The sequence below is a fragment of the Bombina bombina genome, chromosome 2, assembly GCF_027579735.1.
Source record: "Bombina bombina isolate aBomBom1 chromosome 2, aBomBom1.pri, whole genome shotgun sequence".
Classification (NCBI taxonomy): domain Eukaryota; kingdom Metazoa; phylum Chordata; class Amphibia; order Anura; family Bombinatoridae; genus Bombina; species Bombina bombina.
The window spans coordinates 254,281,985-254,303,602 of record NC_069500.1 but is presented as its reverse complement, the minus strand read 5'-3'; the positions used below and the strand labels follow the sequence as shown (position 1 = coordinate 254,303,602).

Sequence of the window (21,618 nt, the reverse complement as noted above, 5' to 3'; positions counted from 1 at the left end):
AGTATCAAGAGGACTAGATTCCTCCATCTCTAATGCGATTAAAACTTCTTTAAATAAAGAACGAATAAATTCCATTTTAAATAAATATGAAGATTTATCAGTGTCAATATCTGAGACAGAATCCTCTGAACCAGAAAAATCATCATCAGAAACCGACAAATCAGAATGATGATGTTCATTTAAAAATTCATCTGAAAAATGTGAAGTTTTAAAAGACCTTTTATGTTTACTGGAAGGAGGAATAACAGACATAGCCTTCCTAATAGATTTAGAAACAAAATCTCTTATATTAACAGGAACATCCTGAGTATTAGATGTTGATGGAACAGCAACATGTAATGGAATATTACTAATGGAAATACTATCTGCATTAGCAAGCTTATCATGACATTCATCTCAAATTACAGCTGGAGGGACAGTTACCACAAGTTTACAGCAGATACACTTAACTTTGGTAGAACCAGCATCAGGCAGTGTTTTTCCAGAAGTAGCTTCTGATCCAGGGTCAATCTGAGACATCTTGCAATATGTAAGAGAAAAAACAACATGTAAAGCAAAATCTATCAAATTCCTTAAAAGGCAGTTTCAGGAATGGGAAAAAATGCCAATGAACAAGCCTCTAACAACCAGAAGCAAATGAAAAAAAAAAAAAAAAAAGACAAATAATGTGAGAAAAAAAGGTGGAGACAATAATGACGCCACATCCGGTGACGCCGACATTTTTGGCGCAAAACGTCAAAAAAATGACGCAAACACGAACAACTTCCGGCGACAAGTATGACGCTGGAAATGACAAAGAAATTTTTTGCGCCAAAAAAGTCCGCGCCAAGAATGACGCAATAAAATGAAGCATTTTCAGCCCCCGCGAGCCTAACAGCCCACAGGGAAAAAAGTCAATTTTTAAGGTAAGAAAAATGTTTTATTCATATGCATTATCCCAAATAATGAAACTGACTGTCTGATATAAGGAATATTGATCATCCTAAATCAAGGCAAATAAATGTTTAAACACATATTTAGAACTTTATATAAAAGTGCCCAACCATAGCTTAGAGTGTCAGACAGAAAATAAGGCTTACTTACCCCAGGACACTCATCTACATGTAGTAGAAAGCCAAACCAGTACTGAAACGAGAATCAGTAGAGGTAATGGTATATAATAGTATATCGTCGATCTGAAAAGGGAGGTAAGAGATGAATCTCTACGACCGATAACAGAGAACCTATGAAATAGATCCCGTAGAAGGAGACCATTGAATTCAAATAGGCAATACTCTCTTCACATTCCTCTGACATTCACTGCACACTGAGAGGAAAACCGGGCTCCAGCCTGCTGCGAAGCGCATATCAACGTAGAATCTAGCACAAACTTACTTCACCACCTCCACGGTAGGCAAAGTTTGTAAAACTGATTTGTGGGTGTGGCGAGGGGTGTATTTATAGGCATTTTGAGGTTTGGGAAACTTTGCCCCTCCTGGTAGGAATGTATATCCCATACGTCACTAGCTCATGGACTCTTGCTAATTACATGAAAGAAAAAGAACGAACAGAGTAAGCCTACTCTGGTATTATGACATAGGGCAGCAAAATGTTAGGAAAACGCAGTGAGGCCCACCTCACATGTTTCCAACTGCTTAAAAGCTTCCACAGCCCTCCTGAAGAGACTAATATGGAGTACAGCTATACCCAACTTGTGATGGAAGATCAGAGCAATCTTGCCCTGGCGTCAAAACAATCTTGATAGAAGAATCTTTTAGCAGACACCCAATTACTTCACCACCTCCTTGCACTAGAGGCATAGAGAATGACTGGGGCTTGTGGGAAGGGAAGTGATACTTAACAGCTTTGCTGTGGTGCTCTTTGCCTCCTCCTGCTGGCCAGGAGTGATATTCCCAACAGTAATTGATGATCCAGTGGACCCACCATGTCATTAGAAAGAAAAATAGATAATCCTTTTATTACCCATTCCCCAGTTTTGCATAACCAACACAGTTATAATAATACATGTTTTACCACTGTAATTACCTTGTATCTATGCCTCTGCAAACTGCTCCCTTATTTCAGTTCTTTTGACAGACTTGCATTTTAGCCAATCAGTGCTTACTCCTAGGTAACTACATGCGTTAGCTCAATGTTATCTGACACACATGAGAAAATGCCCTCTAGTGGTGAAAAACGTTCAAAATGCATTCAGATTAGGGGCGGCCTTCAAGGTCTAAGAAATTAGCATATGAGCCTACCTAGGTTTAGCTTTCAACTAAGAATACCAAGAGAACAAAACAAAATTGGTGATAAAAGTAAAATGGAAAGATGTTTAAAATTGCATGCCCTATTTGATTCATGGAACTTTATTTTGGACTTGACTGTCCCTTTAAATCATTATATCCCTTCAAGTGCAGCTCCTTTAAACCCCATTTAAAAAAAAAAACAAAAAAAATGTTGTTTTGGAAATGTATATAATAATTTATTATACAGTTTGAATTGATGTAATAAAGCAGATATTACTTTTGTAGCATTCATTAGGCTTAAAGGTTAAAATATATTTACATTGTAAACACAAAATAATTTCTTTATTTCTGTATATACAAACTGAACAGCAGTAATGTAAAAAAATGTGTAGCCTTGATACAGATTGCACTATCTACTGAAAACATTCTGTAATTTAACATAAAAAAATAAAAATAAAGCAAAAATTAAGAATCCAGCTTGTTTTTGGCGTGAGTAGAGTCATTTTCCTGTGAAATATCCGTCTTTTCTGTGGTGACACTAGGTTCTCTCTCCATTGAAGTCAAGGACTCATTCAGATATGAAATCATGCTTAATGGCCCTGTGTTCTCTGGATTAAAAAAATATATATAAATTAATGTTAATTGCATTATGATCAATGAAATGGTATATATAGCAAATTAATTTATTAAGAAGTCATTTTTAACCTTTTACTAATGACGCTAACATTTAAGTTACTACCATGATTAATCAAATGTTCCCGTCAGCGTTGGGCTTAAATCTAATTCTAAAACCAAAAATATAATAAAAAAAAAAAAAATATTTTCTGAAATCAAAGTAACACTGACAAACAGGGAAATACCTCAAGATCAATATGCTACATGATAAATGATGCCATATGCCTTTTTGTGGTACCATTACCAATCCATAGTCCCCAAACACCACACTCCTACTTTTAAGCAGCTTCCATTCCCCACGCTGTCGCAAACCACTGAGCCTAGCAAGGCGTATATGGATGAATCCTTTCCATAATCCCCCTAAATATATATATTTGTATGATGATGATACACTCTGGGATATCCAGGGGGTAACAAGGAACTTCAACAGTGGAGCCTGAATGATTGGGACCCAAATGGCCACCCAACTTCAAACAGGTAGAAAATGATCCAGTACTGGTTGGAAAAAACAACATTTATGCTTACCTGATAAATTGTTTTATGATGGTGAGAGTCCATATAATCTGGATTTACATCCAGAGTTTTGCTCACACTCCCAGTAATCCCTCAGTTAATTCAATTAAACATATGGTCAATCAGGGAAGAAAACTAGAAATGCAACAGGCAAATAAAGTGCAAACATTTGTTTCCATCCACCAACTGTATAAAATAAGGACAGGGCTTGCGTTCTCATAATGAAAGAAATCATGGTTCAATTTTGTTTTCCTTTTACAATATGGTTAGAGTTCACAAGATCATCACATGTAGGATCGAATACACAAGCAGTGAGACCACCATGAAATAGGACAGGGGAATATAAACGTATGCATTTAGTAGTTTCGTTAAATGCAGAACGAGGAAGAATGGGGGTGCTGCTCGCAGCATTCAGCTTTTTTTTTTTTGCCGGATTTATTCTTGTGAAAGAGCAACACACTAAGATCTGGATTTGCACTGATCTTAGTGTGTTTAACTTGCACAAGAATAAATCCGGCTACAAAAAGATCAGAACGTCACAAGTGCCCCCCTTCTTCTGCATTCGGCAGTAAACAAAACTGCTGGCACAGGTCTAGTAGGGAAAAGGCAAGACAGACATGTTACAGATCATGCTGAACAGCCACTGTACTTTCCTGCCAATAGCAGCCTCAGAAGAAGCATACACATCAACATGGTAGAATTTAGCAAAGGTTTGTTAAGAAGACCAAGTAACTGCTTTACAGACTTGATCCAGTCAAGCCTTATTAATGAAAGCCCAAGAAATAGGCACTGCTCTAATGGAATGAGCACTTATATGTTTCCCTGCAATTAAGTAGAACTTTCTTAAAGGGACAGTGTACTCCAGAATTTGTATTGTTTAAAAAGATAGATTATCCCTTTATAAACCATTACCCAGTTTTGCATAACCAACACGGTTATATTAATATACTTTTTACCTCTTTGATTACCTTGTATCTAAGCCTCTGCAGACTGCCCACTTAATTCAGTTCTGACTCATAAATAACTCCACGGAAGTGAGCACAATGTTATCTATGTCACACAAACTGGCACTGTCTAGCTGTGAAAAACTGTCAAAATGCACTGAGATAAGAGGCAGCCTTCAAGGGCTTAGAAATTAGCATATGAGCCTAACTAGGTTTAGCTTTCAACAAAGAATACCAAAGAACAAAGCAAATGTGAAAATAGTTGTTTAAAATTGCATGCCCTATCTGAATCATTAAAGTTTAATTTTGACTAGACTGCCCTTTTAATAAAGGTCTTAATCCAAGCAGCCAAGGTAACTGCAGCAGCCTTGTGACCCCTGTGATATCCAGAATATGGACAAACAAGGCAGAAGAAAGTCTAAAAGACTTAGGACCTGATCATCAAAAACTCGCCGGGATAGAGAGAAATCACACAAAATCTGTGGGATTTTTTTTTAGACCTTATATTGTAATGTAGGAGTCTCTCCTTCACATCCAGACCTCAGCATAGCTAAATAAACATTTCTCAACCCCAAATTTGCATTAAAAAAACTCTTAAAGAAACCTTGTCATACTGACAAAACTACTTAGATCTTTAGATCATCAGGTCCTCAGTCTCTTCCACATACATTTTGATAACTCTTGCGCCATCAAGGATGCAAAGATGCCCACCGCTCCTTAGAATTCTTAGCAATTGCACACAAGGAAGGAACTACAATTTCTTGCACCGGGTTCAACATCTATAAGCTTGTAAGAAATATATGAAATGTTTAAATAATCACTGTTTGTTAAGCAGTCAAAAATGGCTGCCAAATGCCACCCACAGCTTTCTTCTTGTCTAGCTGTTTTTTTTGTATGACAGTTTAGCAGTGCACATTAAATATTTTTCGGTTAGTTACTTGAAACTGCAAATGCACAAATCAGCATGTGTGAGTAGGGAAACTTATTTAAGAGTCAATTGTGATTGGAGAAACTTAACATACCAAAATATACACGCAATAGGTGGGTGGAGCTTGGCGGCCATTTTCAGCTCCTAACAAACAATGAATATTTAAATGTTTCATGTACTTCTTACAAGCTTATAGATGTGGGACCAGCTGCATGATGCTTCTCTGGTATGTAACAATAATGTCCCTTCAACGGTATCTGTCAATACCACCTTAGGAAGAAAGGAATAACTGATTCTCAAAAAAGTATTACTTTGATGGAAGACTAGTAAAGAGCCTTGCAAGACAGAGCAGAAAGATACACTTCTAGCAGAAGAAATGGCTAACGCAAAGATAACTTTTTAAGACAAAGGCTGAAGATCTAACACATTGAAACAAAAGGCTTTAAATATTGTTTAATACTGGTAAACAAAGTCTACAGGGAGTGCAGAATTATTAGGCAAGTTGTATTTTTGAGGATTAATTTTATTATTGAACAACAACCATGTTCTCAATGAACCCAAAAAACTAATTAATATCAAAGCTGAATAGTTTTGGAAGTAGTTTTTAGTTTGTTTTTAGTTATAGCTATTTTAGGGGGATATCTGTGTGTGCAGGTGACTATTACTGTGCATAATTATTAGGCAACTTAACAAAAAACAAATATATACCCATTTCAATTATTTATTTTTACCAGTGAAACCAATATAACATCTCAACATTCACAAATATACATTTCTGACATTCAAAAACAAAACAAAAACAAATCAGTGACCAATATAGCCACCTTTCTTTGCAAGGACACTCAAAAGCCTGCCATCCATGGATTCTGTCAGTGTTTTGATCTGTTCACCATCAACATTGCGTGCAGCAGCAACCACAGCCTCCCAGACACTGTTCAGAGAGGTGTACTGTTTTCCCTCCTTGTAAATCTCACATTTGATGATGGACCACAGGTTCTCAATGGGGTTCAGATCAGGTGAACAAGGAGGCCATGTCATTAGATTTTCTTCTTTTATACCCATTCTTGCCAGCCACGCTGTGGAGTACTTGGACGTGTGTGATGGAGCATTGTCCTGCATGAAAATCATGTTTTTCTTGAAGGATGCAGACTTCTTCCTGTACCACTGCTTGATGAAGGTGTCTTCCAGAAACTGGCAGTAGGACTGGGAGTTGAGCTTGACTCCATCCTCAACCCGAAAAGGCCCCACAAGCTCATCTTTGATGATACCAGCCCAAACCAGTACTCCACCTCCACCTTGCTGGCGTCTGAGTCGGACTGGAGCTCTCTGCCCTTTACCAATCCAGCCACGGGCCCATCCATCTGGCCCATCAAGATTCACTCTCATTTCATCAGTCCATAAAACCTTAGAAAAATCAGTCTTGAGATATTTCTTGGCCCAGTCTTGACGTTTCAGCTTGTGTGTCTTGTTCAGTTGTGGTCGTCTTTCAGCCTTTCTTACCTTGGCCATGTCTCTGGAGTGCCCAAAAGCACAAGGTGTGCAATACTCAGTGATGTTGCAGCTCTGAAATATGGCCAAACTGGTGGCAAGTGGCATCTTGGCAGCTGCACGCTTGACTTTTCTCAGTTCATGGGCAGTTATTTTGCGCCTTGGTTTTTCCACACGCTTCTTGCGACCCTGTTGACTATTTTGAATGAAACGCTTGATTGTTCGATGATCACGCTTCAGAAGCTTTGCAATTTTAAGAGTGCTGCATCCCTCTGCAAGATATCTCACTATTTTTGACTTTTCTGAGCCTGTCAAGTCCTTCTTTTGACCCATTTTGCCAAAGGAAAGGAAGTTGCCTAATAATTATGCACACCTGATATAGGGTGTTGATGTCATTAGACCACACCCCTTCTCATTACAGAGATGCACATCACCTAATATGCTTAATTGGTAGTAGGCTTTCAAGCCTATACAGCTTGGACTAAGACAACATGCATAAAGAGGATGATGTGGTCAAAATACTCATTTGCCTAATAATTCTGCACTCCCTGTATATTGAAATGAATAATGAAATCATTGTTGGAAAAAAGGTATATTGGTACCTTTATAGCCAAATTGTGCCTGAAAGTGTTAAAAATGGTCAGTAGATTATTAGACTCATCCCCACTACTGCTGCCCCCCTTAGACTAATCAGATTCTTGTCCTATGGCTTGCACAAACATTGGATGAGTGGTGAATACATCACTGCCTGAAGAAAAAAAAAGTATTTGTCTAAGTGGGACGGCAATAGTGGGGGCAGCTTCTTATAAACTACAAACGATTTTTAAAAATTTCAAGCATGATTTGGCTGTAAAGTAAAGATGCCAAAATACTCCCCCCCCTCACCAAAAACAATTTCACTATTCACTTCAATATAGGTTTTGTTTACCAGTACTTTAACTTGGTTCTGAGGGTGCTTGAAGCCTCTCTGTTTCAACCCATGCATGTGTTAGATCTTCAGCTTTGTTTACCATCACTTTAAGACTTGAAAGAGGAGTTACTGGAGGAATAACAGATTTAAATCTAATAAATGCCTGCACAAAAGCTGAATATCAGGAATCTGCAATATTAATGTAATACAGAACTTACAGGGCAGACCTGGCTGACAAGCCCTTCTCCAAACTATCCTTAAACACCAGGATTATAGGAATCTGGAAGGATTTTCAACAGTATCCTTCCTCTGCACAACGTCCTAAAATGTCTTTCACATTTTACGATAGAAGCGTCTGGAAAAAGATTTTCTAGCTTGAATCAAGGGTTTTTTTTTTTTTTTTATTTAAATTTTCTTTATTATACACAACAATCCATTACAATAACATACAACATTTACACCTGAACATGAACAAACTTAGTATATAATCGTAAACATGATATAAAGCTCGTTTGTTCCTCTTATATCTATACCGGTGTGTGTCCCACAACAACAAAAAAAAAAAAAAAAAAAAAAAAAGGAAAAGGAAAATCAGACTCCCCTCCCTCCAGGCCCCTATCCTTTACCCTTCTTCTAGTCTATTCATATATTCTTCCCAATAAAAACGAATCATCTGAAATATATGCTCCTTTTTAGTTTTTAGATATTCGTATTCTTCGAGTATCAAGAGTTCATTAATTCTATCGATAACTATTTTTTTCTTAGGAACATAAGTTTTTTTCCAATTTCTGGCTATTATAGCTTTTATACCATTTAATATATAAATTATTAATTTAGCTCTTATTCTACAAATACCTTTGATAGGTTTGTTTAGTAGGGTTGTATAGATATCTAACTGGAACTCTTTTATCCCACTTATCCTTTGGATACACCCCAAAATTTCTTCCCAAATATTTCTAATCAGGGGGCAGTCCCACCAATGTTGCATACTACCTATCTTCCCACATCCCCTCCCACATTGGTTGGAAGCGTTTGGGTAGATACTATGCAATCTAGCCGGGGTTAAGTACCATCTGGTAAGGATTTTATAATTGAATTCTTGTATGTTAGAAGATGAAGAGGAGCTAGCTGTATTTTTATATATTTTTAGCCATTCTGTTTCTTCTAATTGAATCCCTGTTTCCATTTCCCATTTTAGTACATATCCGTGTTTTATACTCTCCTCTGTGGCCATAAGTAGTTTATAACTAAATGAGATAGTACTTTTAATAGGAGACTCTGTGAGACAGATTTTTTCAAAATTCGTTAGTTGTCTAGTTAATTTTGCTCTTTCTGGATGATGTTCCAAAAAGTTATGCAGTTGTAAATATTTAAACCAGTTACCATATCTGCCTTTAGCTAAATTCATTATTTCTCCTTGGGGCTTAAGTCTACCATTTTCCAAAAATTGGATTAATAGTATAAGGTCTTGTTGTGTTTGTTGGTTCTGATACCTAGGAATATGCCCCCCTTGAAATTCTATATTCGTTGTTATTGGTAATAGAGGGGAAGGGATTGTTGATATGTTAACATAATGATTGTTGATATGTTAACAGTCTTTTATTATTTTGAACCAATTATTAAAAGGTATGATTAATTATTGGAAATTGTTTAATACCTATTGGTTTACTTTCTACTACAGTCCAAATAAAATCTTTCAGTGGCTGATGGGATACCAAATTATTTTCTAGCAATATCCATGCATTATTTTTATCGTTAATATGCCAATCTAAAATTCTTTGCAATGTTATTGCTCTATAATAGTTTTGAATGTTTGGTACCCCCATACCACCTAATTTCCTACCCATATATAATATTGATCTTTTAATTCTCGGCTTTGTTTGTTTCCAGATAAATGAGTTTATTATTTTTTGAAGGTTAATGCAGTACATGTATGGGATGTTTATGGGAATTGTCTGAAATAAATATAAAATGCGAGGAAGAATATTCATTTTTACTGTATGTATACGGCCTACCCATGACAATGTCTTTGTTGCCCAATTTTTTAAATCTATTTGTAGGTTTGTAAATAGTTTAGTGTAATTTTAAGAAAAGAGCTTGCTATCACTGGTTGTTAAATATACTCCTAGATATTTTAATGAGGTTTCTTTCCAGATATATGCACTGTGTGTTTTACATTCTTGATAAGCCCTCTCTGATAACGAAATCTTGAATGCTTCCGATTTATTTTTATTAATTGAGAAATTTGAGTACATCCCATACTCTTGGAGTAGGTGTTCTAATTTTATAATAGACCTCTCCGGCTCGGTTAATGTTAATAATACATCATCTGCATATAATGTTACTTTATATTCTTGATCCCTTATTTTAATGCCTTTAATATTACTATCCATAAGGATTTTTATTGCTAATATTTCCACGGATAGAACAAATAACAGGGGTGATAAAGGGCACCCTTGTCTCATGCCATTGGAAATTTCAATTGGTTCAGAGAGTATGCCATTGATTTTCACTTTGGCAGAAGGAAATTTGTATAGATAAGAAATGCGTTGTCTAATGTTTTCCCCAAAACCGAATTTTTCAAGTGTCAACTGCAAAAAAGACCAATCTAGCCGGTCGAATGCCTTCTCAGCATCTAAAAATAATATTACTGATGGTATTTTATGTATTTTAGCATATTTTATTAAATGCAATGCTTTAATAGTATTATCTCTAGCTTCTCTTCTTGGCACAAACCCGACCTGGTCTCTATTTATAATTTCCGGTAGCAACTTATTTATTCTGTTAGATATTAGTTTAGCATAAATTTTCACATTGTTATTCAACAGCGAGATCGGTCTGTAGTTTGCAGGTTCACTAGGATCTTTATCCGGTTTAGGTAATACTATTATCCTTGCTTCTAGCATTTCTTTTGAGAACGCCGAATCCTGACTAAGAGAATTAAAAAATTCCCATAGTTTAGGGGCTAATAGGTCAGAAAATGTCTTATAATAGCTTGCACTGAAACCGTCCGGCCCAGGGCTTTTCCCTATAACCAGGTTTTGAATTATCTGCTTTATCTCCTGTAGGGAAAAAGGCTCATCTAACATTTCTTTTTGAGTTTCTGTTAATACAGGAGTTTTTACCTCCTTTATATATTTTATTTTATCCTCTAAAAAGTTTTCAGGTTTCTTTTGGTTATCCAAATTATATAACTGTTGGTAGTATATCTGAAATTCTTTAGCGATATCTTGGCTGCCTACCTTATAATTACCCTGTTTGTCTTTTATTTTGAGGATGTATGTTTGTAATGACCTTTTTTTAATTGCCCTTGCCAGAAGTTTTCCCGCCTTATTACCACCATTAAAAAATACTTTTTTAAGTTGTATCGCTCTACGTTGAGCCCCTTTTATCAAATAGTTATTTAATTTTTCTCTAGCCTCCTTAAGGACTTCAATTAATTGACTGTTGTAGGGGTCTTTTTTATGTTTATGTTCTATTTTAGAAAGAGAGTCCAAAAGATTATTATAGTGCTCTCTCGAGTTCTTATTTATTCTCGCTTTATGTTTTATAAATTCCCCCCTTATTACAGCCTTGTGCGCCTCCCACCATGTACATAAAGAGGTATCTGCGGGGCTATTTATAATAAAGTATGTCTCAGTGGAGTTTTCAATAGCTTGTTTTATTTGGGTGTCCTTTAAAAGATTATTGTCTAGTCTCCACTGGTATGATGTTATTGGTTTATCTGGCCACTCCAGATCCATTGATAACATTGAGTGGTCCGACCAGGTAATGTTGTGGATTTTGGCGCTTTTAACTAATATATAACTCTTCTGATCTATTAGAAAATAATCAATCCGTGTATAGGATTTTTGTGGTGCTGAGTAAAAGGTAAAATCACTTAAAGATGGATGGAGAGTCCTCCATACGTCTAGCAAAGAAAGAGATAAAAGGTTAACTTTAATTGTTTTTATAATATATTTTGATATATTACTTCTAGATTTTGAGCAGTCTATTTTGGGTTCTAATGGAATATTAAAATCACCACCTAAGATTAGCGTACCTTTTTGTAGGTCTAATATTTGATTACATATTTTTTTGAAAAATAACTTCTGACCTCTGTTTGGTGCATATATGTTCACTAAGGTTACTGGTCTATTGTATAACAACCCTACTAAACAAACAAATCTCCCCTCCTCATCCTTTTCCTCTTGAATAAGTTGAAAGGGTATGTCTTTGTGTATCACTATTGTATGAAACAGTGTGAAGTGGAGCGCTGGACTCAACCCACGTAGCCAACCTCTTATACTACCTCCTTCCTAGGTAGTTTTGGTTAAAGGGAATTTGTGTTAGAGTGTAGGTGGCGCTAGAAGTAAATCAAGCAGTGGGTTAATAAACTAATTGTCTAAGCCTATTTCATTCAGCCTCCAACAATGGGTTTCGAATATAATATAAGTCTGGCTAATACCGTTTAGCAAAGTAGGTAGTGCAGAAGGGAAATAAATTTCTAAAACTAGTTTCTAAAATCTCATAACAAATTTATTCAAAAGAATTCAAAGCATAAAAATCAACACACACAGTCATACATGTGGCCCATGCTAATCATCCAATCACCTTTCAAAAATCACAATGTCATAATATGTTCAATTAAAACAGTGAAAATACAACAGCATAAAATCACTTTGTGTATACAAATAATTATGGCGATAAAAGTGTTAAGGCAATCAGGCTTAGAAAATATAGGCAATATAAAGTCTCTTATATTGATCCTTCCTCGATATAAGATTTTGCTTAGTCCATGGATATACTACTATGGCAATCAGGATCAGGTAACAGCTGTCTCAAATTGATTAGGGCAAAGCCCGGTAGTTCAAGCCGCTCTTAAAATGTGACCAGTAATAGAAGTGATTCCGCAATTACTTTTGTGTATTTTCGGCTCTCACTTTTTTTGTAAAAAGATTCACAGTTGGAACAGCAGTTTGTTATGTTAAAAAGTAAGTCTATTTGGAAAAAACCCCCAACGGACTGCCGTGGTCCGGTGTAGAAGTAACTCAGCAGGGGGAACTGATAGCTGCACAGACACTCTCACCTGCTTCTCCTCCGGTGTAGATGTAACTTTTTTTACAAAAAAAGTGAGAGCCGAAAATACACAAAAGTAATTGCGGAATCACTTCTATTACTGGTCACATTTTAAGAGCGGCTTGAACTACCGGGCTTTGCCCTAATCAATTTGAGATCAGGGCAAAGCTGTTGTATCGCTCTACGTTGAGCCCCTTTTATCAAATAGTTATTTAATTTTTCTCTAGCCTCCTTAAGGACTTCAATTAATTGACTGTTGTAGGGGTCTTTTTTATGTTTATGTTCTATCTTAGAAAGAGAGTCCAAGAGATTATTATAGTGCTCTCTCGAGTTCTTATTTATTCTCGCTTTATGTTTTATAAATTCCCCCCTTATTACAGCCTTGTGCGCCTCCCACCATGTACATAAAGAGGTATCTGCGGGGCTATTTATAATAAAGTATGTCTCAATGGAGTTTTCAAAAGCTTGTTTTATTTGGGTGTCCTTTAAAAGATTATTGTCTAGTCTCCACTGGTATGATGTTATTGGTTTATCTGGCCACTCCAGATCCATTGATAACATTGAGTGGTCCGACCAGGTAATGTTGTGGATTTTGGCGCTTTTAACTAATATATAACTCTTCTGATCTATTAGAAAATAATCAATCCGTGTATAGGATTTTTGTGGTGCTGAGTAAAAGGTAAAATCAGTTAAAGATGGATGGAGAGTCCTCCATACGTCTAGCAAAGAAAGAGATAAAAGGTTAACTTTAATTGTTTTTATAATATATTTTGATATATTACTTCTAGATTTTGAGCAGTCTATTTTGGGTTCTAATGGAATATTAAAATCACCGCCTAAGATTAGCGTACCTTTTTGTAGGTCTAATATTTGATTACATATTTTTTTGAAAAATAACATCTGACCTCTGTTTGGTGCATATATGTTCACTAAGGTTACTGGTCTATTGTATAACAACCCTACTAAACAAACAAATCTCCCCTCCTCATCCTTTTCCTCTTGAATAAGTTGAAAGGGTATGTCTTTGTGTATCACTGGACTCAACCCACGTAGCCAACCTCTTATACTACCTCCTTCCTAGGTAGTTTTGGTTAAAGGGAATTTGTGTTAGAGTGTAGGTGGCGCTAGAAGTAAATCAAGCAGTGGGTTAATAAACTAATTGTCTAAGCCTATTTCATTCAGCCTCCAACAATGGGTTTCGAATATAATATAAGTCTGGCTAATACCGTTTAGCAAACTAGGTAGTGCAGAAGGGAAATAAATTTCTAAAACTAGTTTCTAAAATCTCATAACAAATTTATTCAAAAGAATTCAAAGCATAAAAATCAACACACACAGTCATACATGTGGCCCATGCTAATCATCCAATCACCTTTCAAAAATCACAATGTCACAATATGTTCAATTAAAACAGTGAAAATACAACAGCATAAAATCACTTTGTGTATACAAATAATTATGGCGATAAAAGTGTTAAGGCAATCAGGCTTAGAAAATATAGGCAATATAAAGTCTCTTATATTGATCCTTCCTCGATATAAGATTTTGCTTAGTCCATGGATATACTACTATGGCAATCAGGATCAGGTAACAGCTGTCTCAAATTGATTAGGGCAAAGCCCGGTAGTTCAAGCTGCTCTTAAAATGTGACCAGTAATAGAAGTGATTCCGCAATTACTTTTGTGTATTTTCGGCTCTCACTTTTTTTGTAAAAAGATTCACAGTTGGAACAGCAGTTTGTTATGTTAAAAAGTAAGTCTATTTGGAAAAACCCCCCAACGGACTGCCGTGGTCCGGTGTAGAAGTAACTCAGCAGGGGGAACTGATAGCTGCACAGACACTCTCACCTGCTTCTCCTCCGGTGTAGATGTAACTTTTTTTACAAAAAAAGTGAGAGCCGAAAATACACAAAAGTAATTGCGGAATCACTTCTATTACTGGTCACATTTTAAGAGCGGCTTGAACTACCGGGCTTTGCCCTAATCAATTTGAGACAGCTGTTACCTGATCCTGATTGCTATAGTAGTATATCCATGGACTAAGCAAAATCTTATATCGAGGAAGGATCAATATAAGAGACTTTATATTGCCTATATTTTCTAAGCCTGATTGCCTTAACACTTTTATCGCCATAATTATTTGTATACACAAAGTGATTTTATGCTGTTGTATTTTCACTGTTTTAATTGAACATATTGTGACATTGTGATTTTTGAAAGGTGATTGGATGATTAGCATGGGCCACATGTATGACTGTGTGTGTTGATTTTTATGCTTTGAATTTTTTTGAATAAATTTGTTATGAGATTTTAGAAACTAGTTTTAGAAATTTATTTCCCTTCTGCACTACCTAGTTTGCTAAACGGTATTAGCCAGACTTATATTATATTCGAAACCCATTGTTGGAGGCTGAATGAAATAGGCTTAGACAATTAGTTTATTAACCCACTGCTTGATTTACTTCTAGCGCCACCTACACTCTAACACAAATTCCCTTTGTGTATCACTATACCTACTCCTTTTCTCTTCCTCTGATTGGTGCTCTGATATATCTTTGGGTAGTACCTATTTGTAAAATTTGGCGTGTTGTTATTAGAGAAATGAGATTCTTGAATAAATATTATATCTCCCTTCTCTTTATGTAAACTATTCAATGCCAAGCTTCTTTTCTGTGGACTGTTAAGTCCTTTTACGTTCTGAGATATTAAACGTATAGTTCTCTTAGACATTAATTTCTATTTCCATCTGCATTGTATATTGCATAGTGAATGTAACCTGAGGGGGAGAGGGGACGAGAGAAAAAGGAGGAAGAAGAGAGAGAAGAAAAAAAAAAAAAAAATACACAACAAAAGGGACCACACTACATATAACCAACATTTTTTTCATCAAAAATAGGGGAAATAAATCCAAAAAAAAAGATGGAATTCCTCCTATGGCAACCATTTAGAAAAGATAAAATTTATAATAAATTTACATTCTATGACCCGTGCTCTTTTAGCGCTTTACTGTATAGGGTTATTTAACTTATACCTAGGTTTAAACTACTTTATTGTTTTATTTTTGTTATTGTTACTACCCCTCCCCCTGTTATATGTCTCATGACAAAAAAAAAAAAAAAATGAATCAAAGTTTTAATCAACTTTTCAAAAAACATTTATTAGATAAGATTGTCCATTTTCCACCAAGCTAGAGTCCTGAGGTCCTCATGAAAGAAGGGACTTGGAGAATGGAGATCTCCCCTGAGGAGCCACCATGACTGTCAAGAGTACATCAAAAAGGGCAATACCCTTTCCCGTCTAATTCCTGGTTACAACTTCTGTAACATGGTCACTACTCAACATGCATGTGTTTTTTTCTCCTGTACCTGTTGGTAAAGTTCTGCATCTCTAGACTGGGTACCACCATCTTATAGCATGCATATTGTTATATACTGTTATAGAAGCAAAGTGCTTTTACAGATTAGTGATGCTACTACCTTTGGACAGCTGTATTTGCACTTTGGGTTAGCTTACACAACAGAAACTTTACATATTTGCAGTTTTTTTTTTTACACAGTTTAAAAGTTACATAACAAATATTAAAAGGACTCAGGAATAATAAAGAGCAATGTAATTACTGAAATATGTCCAGCTCCCGCACTATATTATGCACTCTAAAGAGAAGAGAACAATAAGGCTTGTTAAGAATACAACAATATCACTGATCTGTTAATGCCCACCGCTTCTGTCACACAGTGTGCGAGTATAATTAAAGGGATTGAAAGGTCAAAAATGAAATGTGCATAGTAACATAGTAGATGAGGTTGAAAAAAAGACAGAAGTCCATCAAGTTCAAGCTATACAAATCTAATATATTTACAAAAAAGCTCCAGTTGATCTTAAACACATTAAAAAGTGACCCATTTAACACAAGCAATCATATCCCTGAATTCTGTTTCTAGCCAGAAATGTATCCAAACCATTTTTAAATGTATCTAAGGTATTGGCATTCACAACCTCCTCAGTTAATGTGTTCCACAATTGTATTGCTCTTCCAGTGAGATTGCAGGAGATTAAATCTCATTTCCTCCAGCCTTAAATTGTGAATAAATAGAGCTTCTGCCATCTCTGTATCTGTGCCTTGAATATATCTATATAAAAAGTAATCATGTCACCTCTCAAGCACCTTTTTTTCTAGAAAAAAAACATAAATTATGCTTACCTGATAATTTCATTTCCATCGAGGGGAGGAGAGCCCACGGCTTCATTCATTACTTGTGGGAATTAAGAGCCTGGCCACCAGGAGGAGGCAAAGACATCCCAGCCAAAGGCTTAAATACCTCCCCCACTTCCCTCATCCCCCAGTCATTCTGACAAGGGAACCAGGAACAGTAGAAGGAATATTAGAGTAAAAAAAGGTGCCAGAAGATGAATAAATTTAGGGCCGCCCAACGGAGATACGGGCAGGAGCTGTGGACTCTCCTCCCCTCAATGGAAATTAAATTATCAGGTAAGCAAAATGTATGTTTTCCATCTAAAGGGGAGGAGAGAACACGGCTTCATTCATTACTTGTGGGAACAAATACCCAAGCTCTAGAGGACACTGAATGAAACCGGGACGGTAAAAATGCAGACCCTAATCTGAGGGCACCACAGCCTGCAAAACCTTTCTCCCAAAAACAGCTTCCGCAGAAGCAAAAACGTCAAATTTGTAAAACTATGTAAAAATGTGTAAGGAGGACCAGGTAGCCGCCTTACAAATTTGCTCTATAGAGGCCTCATTCTTGAAGGCCAAAAACGAAGCCACAGCTCTAGTTGAATGAGCCGTGATCCTCTGAGGAGGCTTATGTCCCGCTGTCTCATAAGCCAAGGGAATCAAGCTCCGCAACCAAAAAGACAAAGAAGTAGCAGAGGTCCTTTGCCCCTTGCGCTTTCCAGAATACACCACAAAAAGAGATGTAGACTGTCTGAAATCCTTTGTAGCCTGAAGATAGAACTTCAAGGCACGAACCACATCCAGGTTATGAAGTAACCTCTCCTTTGAATAAGAAGGGTTAGGACACAAAGAAGGAACAACTATTTCCTGATTGATGTTTCGGTTGGACACCACCTTGGGGAGAAACCCCAATCCAGTGCGATATAAAGCCTTATCCGCATGAAATACCAGATAAGGAGGATCACATTGCAAGGCAGCTAGTTCAGATACTCTGTGTGCCGATGCAAGAGCCAACAGGAAGAGAACCTTCCAGGACAGAATCTTAATGTCTATGGAATACATAGGTTCAAACAGAACCCTCTGCAAAACCTTAAGGACTAAGTTTAAGCTCCAAGGGGGAGCTGACTGTCTAAAGACTGGCCTGATTCTAGACAGAGCCTGAACAAAAGATTGAATGTCAGGGAGCTCAGCAAGTCTCCTATGCAACAAAACTGATAATGCCGAAATCTGTCCCTTTAAGGAACTAGCAGCAAGACCCTTCTCCAAACCATCCTGGAGAAAGGACAGAATACTGGATACCTTCACCTTGTGCCAAGGATATCCATGCTTCTCACACCAGGACAAGTAAGTCCTCCACACCTTATGGTAGATGCGACAAGTGACTGGCTTCCTTGCCTGAATCATAGTATCAATCACTCCTTCTGAAAAGCCTCTCTTGACTAAGACTAGGCGTTCAATCTCCACGCAGAAACTAGATTTCGATGTTGAAAGGGGCCTGTGACAGCAGATCCCTGCGACAGGGTAACCTCCATGGCGGAGAGGAAGACATCCCCACCAGATCCGCAAACCACGTCCTCCACGGCCACGAAGGAGCAATCAGAATGGCCAGGGCCCGCTCCTGTTTGATGCGTTCCACTACTCGAGGTCGAAGTGGTAACGATGGAAAAATGTAAGCTAGGCTGAATCCCCAAGGAACCACTAAGGCATCTATCGGCTCTGCCTGGGGATCCCTGGACCTCGACCCGTATGGAGGTAACTTGCAATTGAGTCTGGACGCCATGAGATCTATCTCCGGCGCTCCCCATCTGCGACAAATCTCTGCAAACACCTTGGGGTGAAGAGACCATTCCCCCGGATGAAAGGATTGTCTGCTGAGAAAGTCCGTCTCCTAGTTGTCAACACCCGGAATGTGAATTGCTGAGAGTGAGCAGTCATGGGACTCCGCCCACTCCAGAATCCGAGACACTTCTCTCATCGCGAGAGAGCTCCTTGTACCCCCCTGACGGTAAGCCACCGAGGTAATGTTGTCAGTCTGGAATCTGATGGAACTGACTGACTCCAGAGAAGGCCATGCCTTCAGAGCATTGTAAATTGCTCGTAGTTCTAGGATGTTGATCGAAAGGAGAGACTCCTCCCTGGACCACCTTCCTTGTGCCATCCTGGCACCCCAAACAGCTTCCCATCCTGTCAGACTGGCGTCCATGGTCACAATCTCCCAGGACGGTCGCAAGAAGGATGTCCCTATGGACAGTTGCTCTGGACGAATCCACCAAGAGAGGGAGTTCCGAGTCCGAGCATCCATGGATATCAATTATGATAGATCTGAATGATCGCCGTTCCACTGTCTCAACATGCACAATTGAAGATGTCTGAGATGGAATCTGGTGAATGGGATGACATCTATGCTTGACACCATGAGACCCATCACCTCCATAACATTGAGCCACCGACGGGTTTGTGGATGACTGAAGGGCAAGACAGGAAGACGCAAGCTTCCTGCAATGCTGATGATCTGTGAGAAATATCTTCATGGACATAGAGTCTATTATCGTACCCAGGAACTCCACCCTGTTGCTGGGAACCAGGGAACTCTTTCCTGCATTGATCTTCCACCCGTGAGATTGGAGCAGAAGAAAAGCCCTCGAAATGATCCTCTGCGAGGCCGAGCGATGGCGCCTGAACTAGGATGTCATCCAGGTAAGGCGCCACCGCAATGGCCCTGGATTTGGCCACTGCAAGCAGCGCCCCCAGAACCTTCGTGAAGACTCTCGGGGCTGTTGCCAGACCAAAAGGAAGCGCCACAAACTGGAAGTGTTGGTCCAGAAACGCAAATCTTAGGAAACTGAAGTGGTCCCTGTGAATTGGCACATGAAGGTAAGCGTCCTTCAAGTCTACAGTTGTCATGTACTGACCCTCTTGAACTAGGGGCAAATAGATCTGATCTTTTCCATTTTTAACGATGGAACACTCAGAAACTTGTATAAACACTTTTGGTCCAGAATCCGGTGGAATGTACCCTCCTTCTTTGGGATCACAAAAAGATTGTAATAGTACCCTAGACCCCCTTTCTGCTAGGGGGTACTGGTACGATAACCCCGAGAGAGGCGAGGTCTCTATACACTCTAGAAAGGCCTCTCTCTTCTCCGGTCTTAAAGAGAGGATTGACAGGAGGAATCTGCCCTCGAGTGGATGGGATCTAAACCCTATCATGTAACCCTGGCAGACCACTTCTAGAACCCAAGGGTCCTGAACGTCCTGCAACCATGCGTCTGAGAATAGAGAATCTGCCCCCTACATGATCCGGAGACTGGTTGGGGGCCGCCCCTTCATGCCAATTTCGTCTCGTCGGGCTTCTTGCTCTGCTTAGACTTGTTCCAAGATTGAGCCGGCTTCCAAGATCTCTTGGACTGGTCCGCTTTTGCGGCAGGTTGCTGGCGCTGGGCCTTGTCTGCACGAAAGGTTTGAAAAGTAGATCCTTTAGGCTTAGCCTTCTTATCCTGTGGTAGGAAAGCTCCCTTGCCTCCCGTAACCGTGGATATAACCGAATCCAATCCTGGACCAAACAGGATCTTTCCTTGAAAAGGCAGGGACAACAGCCTCGCCTTAGAGGTCATGTCCGCAGACCAAGATTTTAGCCACAGAGCCCTGCGCGCTAAAACAGAAAAACCCAACACCTTAGCATTCAGGTGAACAATTTGCATATTGGCATCACAGATGAAAGAATTGGCGATCTTCAGCGCCTTAACCTTCTCCTGTATCTCGTCGATGGATGCCTCCCCCTCGACCATTTCACACAGGGATTCACACCAATATGTTGCAGCTCCAGTGAATGCCGCAACGGCCGCTGCTGGCTGAAAAACAAACCTGTGTGCTTTCACAACATGTTTTCCAGCTTCTAATCCATGGGCTCTTTAAATGACTAACTATTTTCAAGGGGAATAGTCATCCGCTTCGCGAACGTAGAGATAGCCCCATCCACCTTAGGGATGGTCCCCCCACAGCTCAAGCTGAGAGTCCGGAATGGGGAACAGTTTTTTTAAAAGAAGGGGAAAAGTAAGAACCTAAACGCTCCCATTCATTCTTAATAATATTAGCCATCTTAACGGGAACCGGGAAAGACTGAGGTACTACCCTGTCCTGGTTTACCTTGTCAAGCTTAGGAATCGCAGGTTCCTCCGGTATCTTAGGTTCCGGAACCTCCAGAGTAGCAAGCACCTGCCGTAGCAGAAAGCACAAATTTTCCATCCTAAACCTATAACCAGGCTCCTCCGCCGCCGGTTTAGATGACACGAACTCCGACCCAGAAGGGTACTCCGAAGAGTCAGAGTGGGCCTCGTCATCGAGGACAAACCTTGGGCCGGGCCGCTATGATAAACCCCTACGCTTGCGCTTAGCAGAACGTGGTAAGGCATGGATCACTTTCAAAACCGACGATTCCAGTTGGTCTGCAAAGTCTGGCGGCCAAACAAATATCTCCCGAGGAATAACGGTCGGACCCTGGGGCGCTGCATGTGCAATCGGAGATGAATGTAGGGAACGCACCTCCCGGGACGAAGAACCCTCAGAGGTGGACGGCTCAGTAGTACTAGACATCCGTTTACATTTAGATGTTGTAACTTTATCGAGGCATGTGGAACATAGTTGAGCAGGCTGATCTACCAGAACCTCCTCACAATAAAC

The 21,618-nt window shown here is 38.7% G+C and overlaps 1 protein-coding gene across 1 annotated transcript in view; it reads right to left on the bottom strand.

The window, feature by feature from the left end:
* Window positions 1–2,439: 2,439 nt before the first annotated feature.
* The window catches only part of PPIP5K2 (diphosphoinositol pentakisphosphate kinase 2), a 466,186-nt gene continuing 447,007 nt past the window's right edge, over window positions 2,440–21,618 (bottom strand). Inside the window, 1 exon segment of the mRNA XM_053701522.1 lies at window positions 2,440–2,836. Within this exon segment, the coding sequence (XP_053557497.1) occupies window positions 2,694–2,836 (143 nt within the window). The 3' untranslated portion in view covers window positions 2,440–2,693.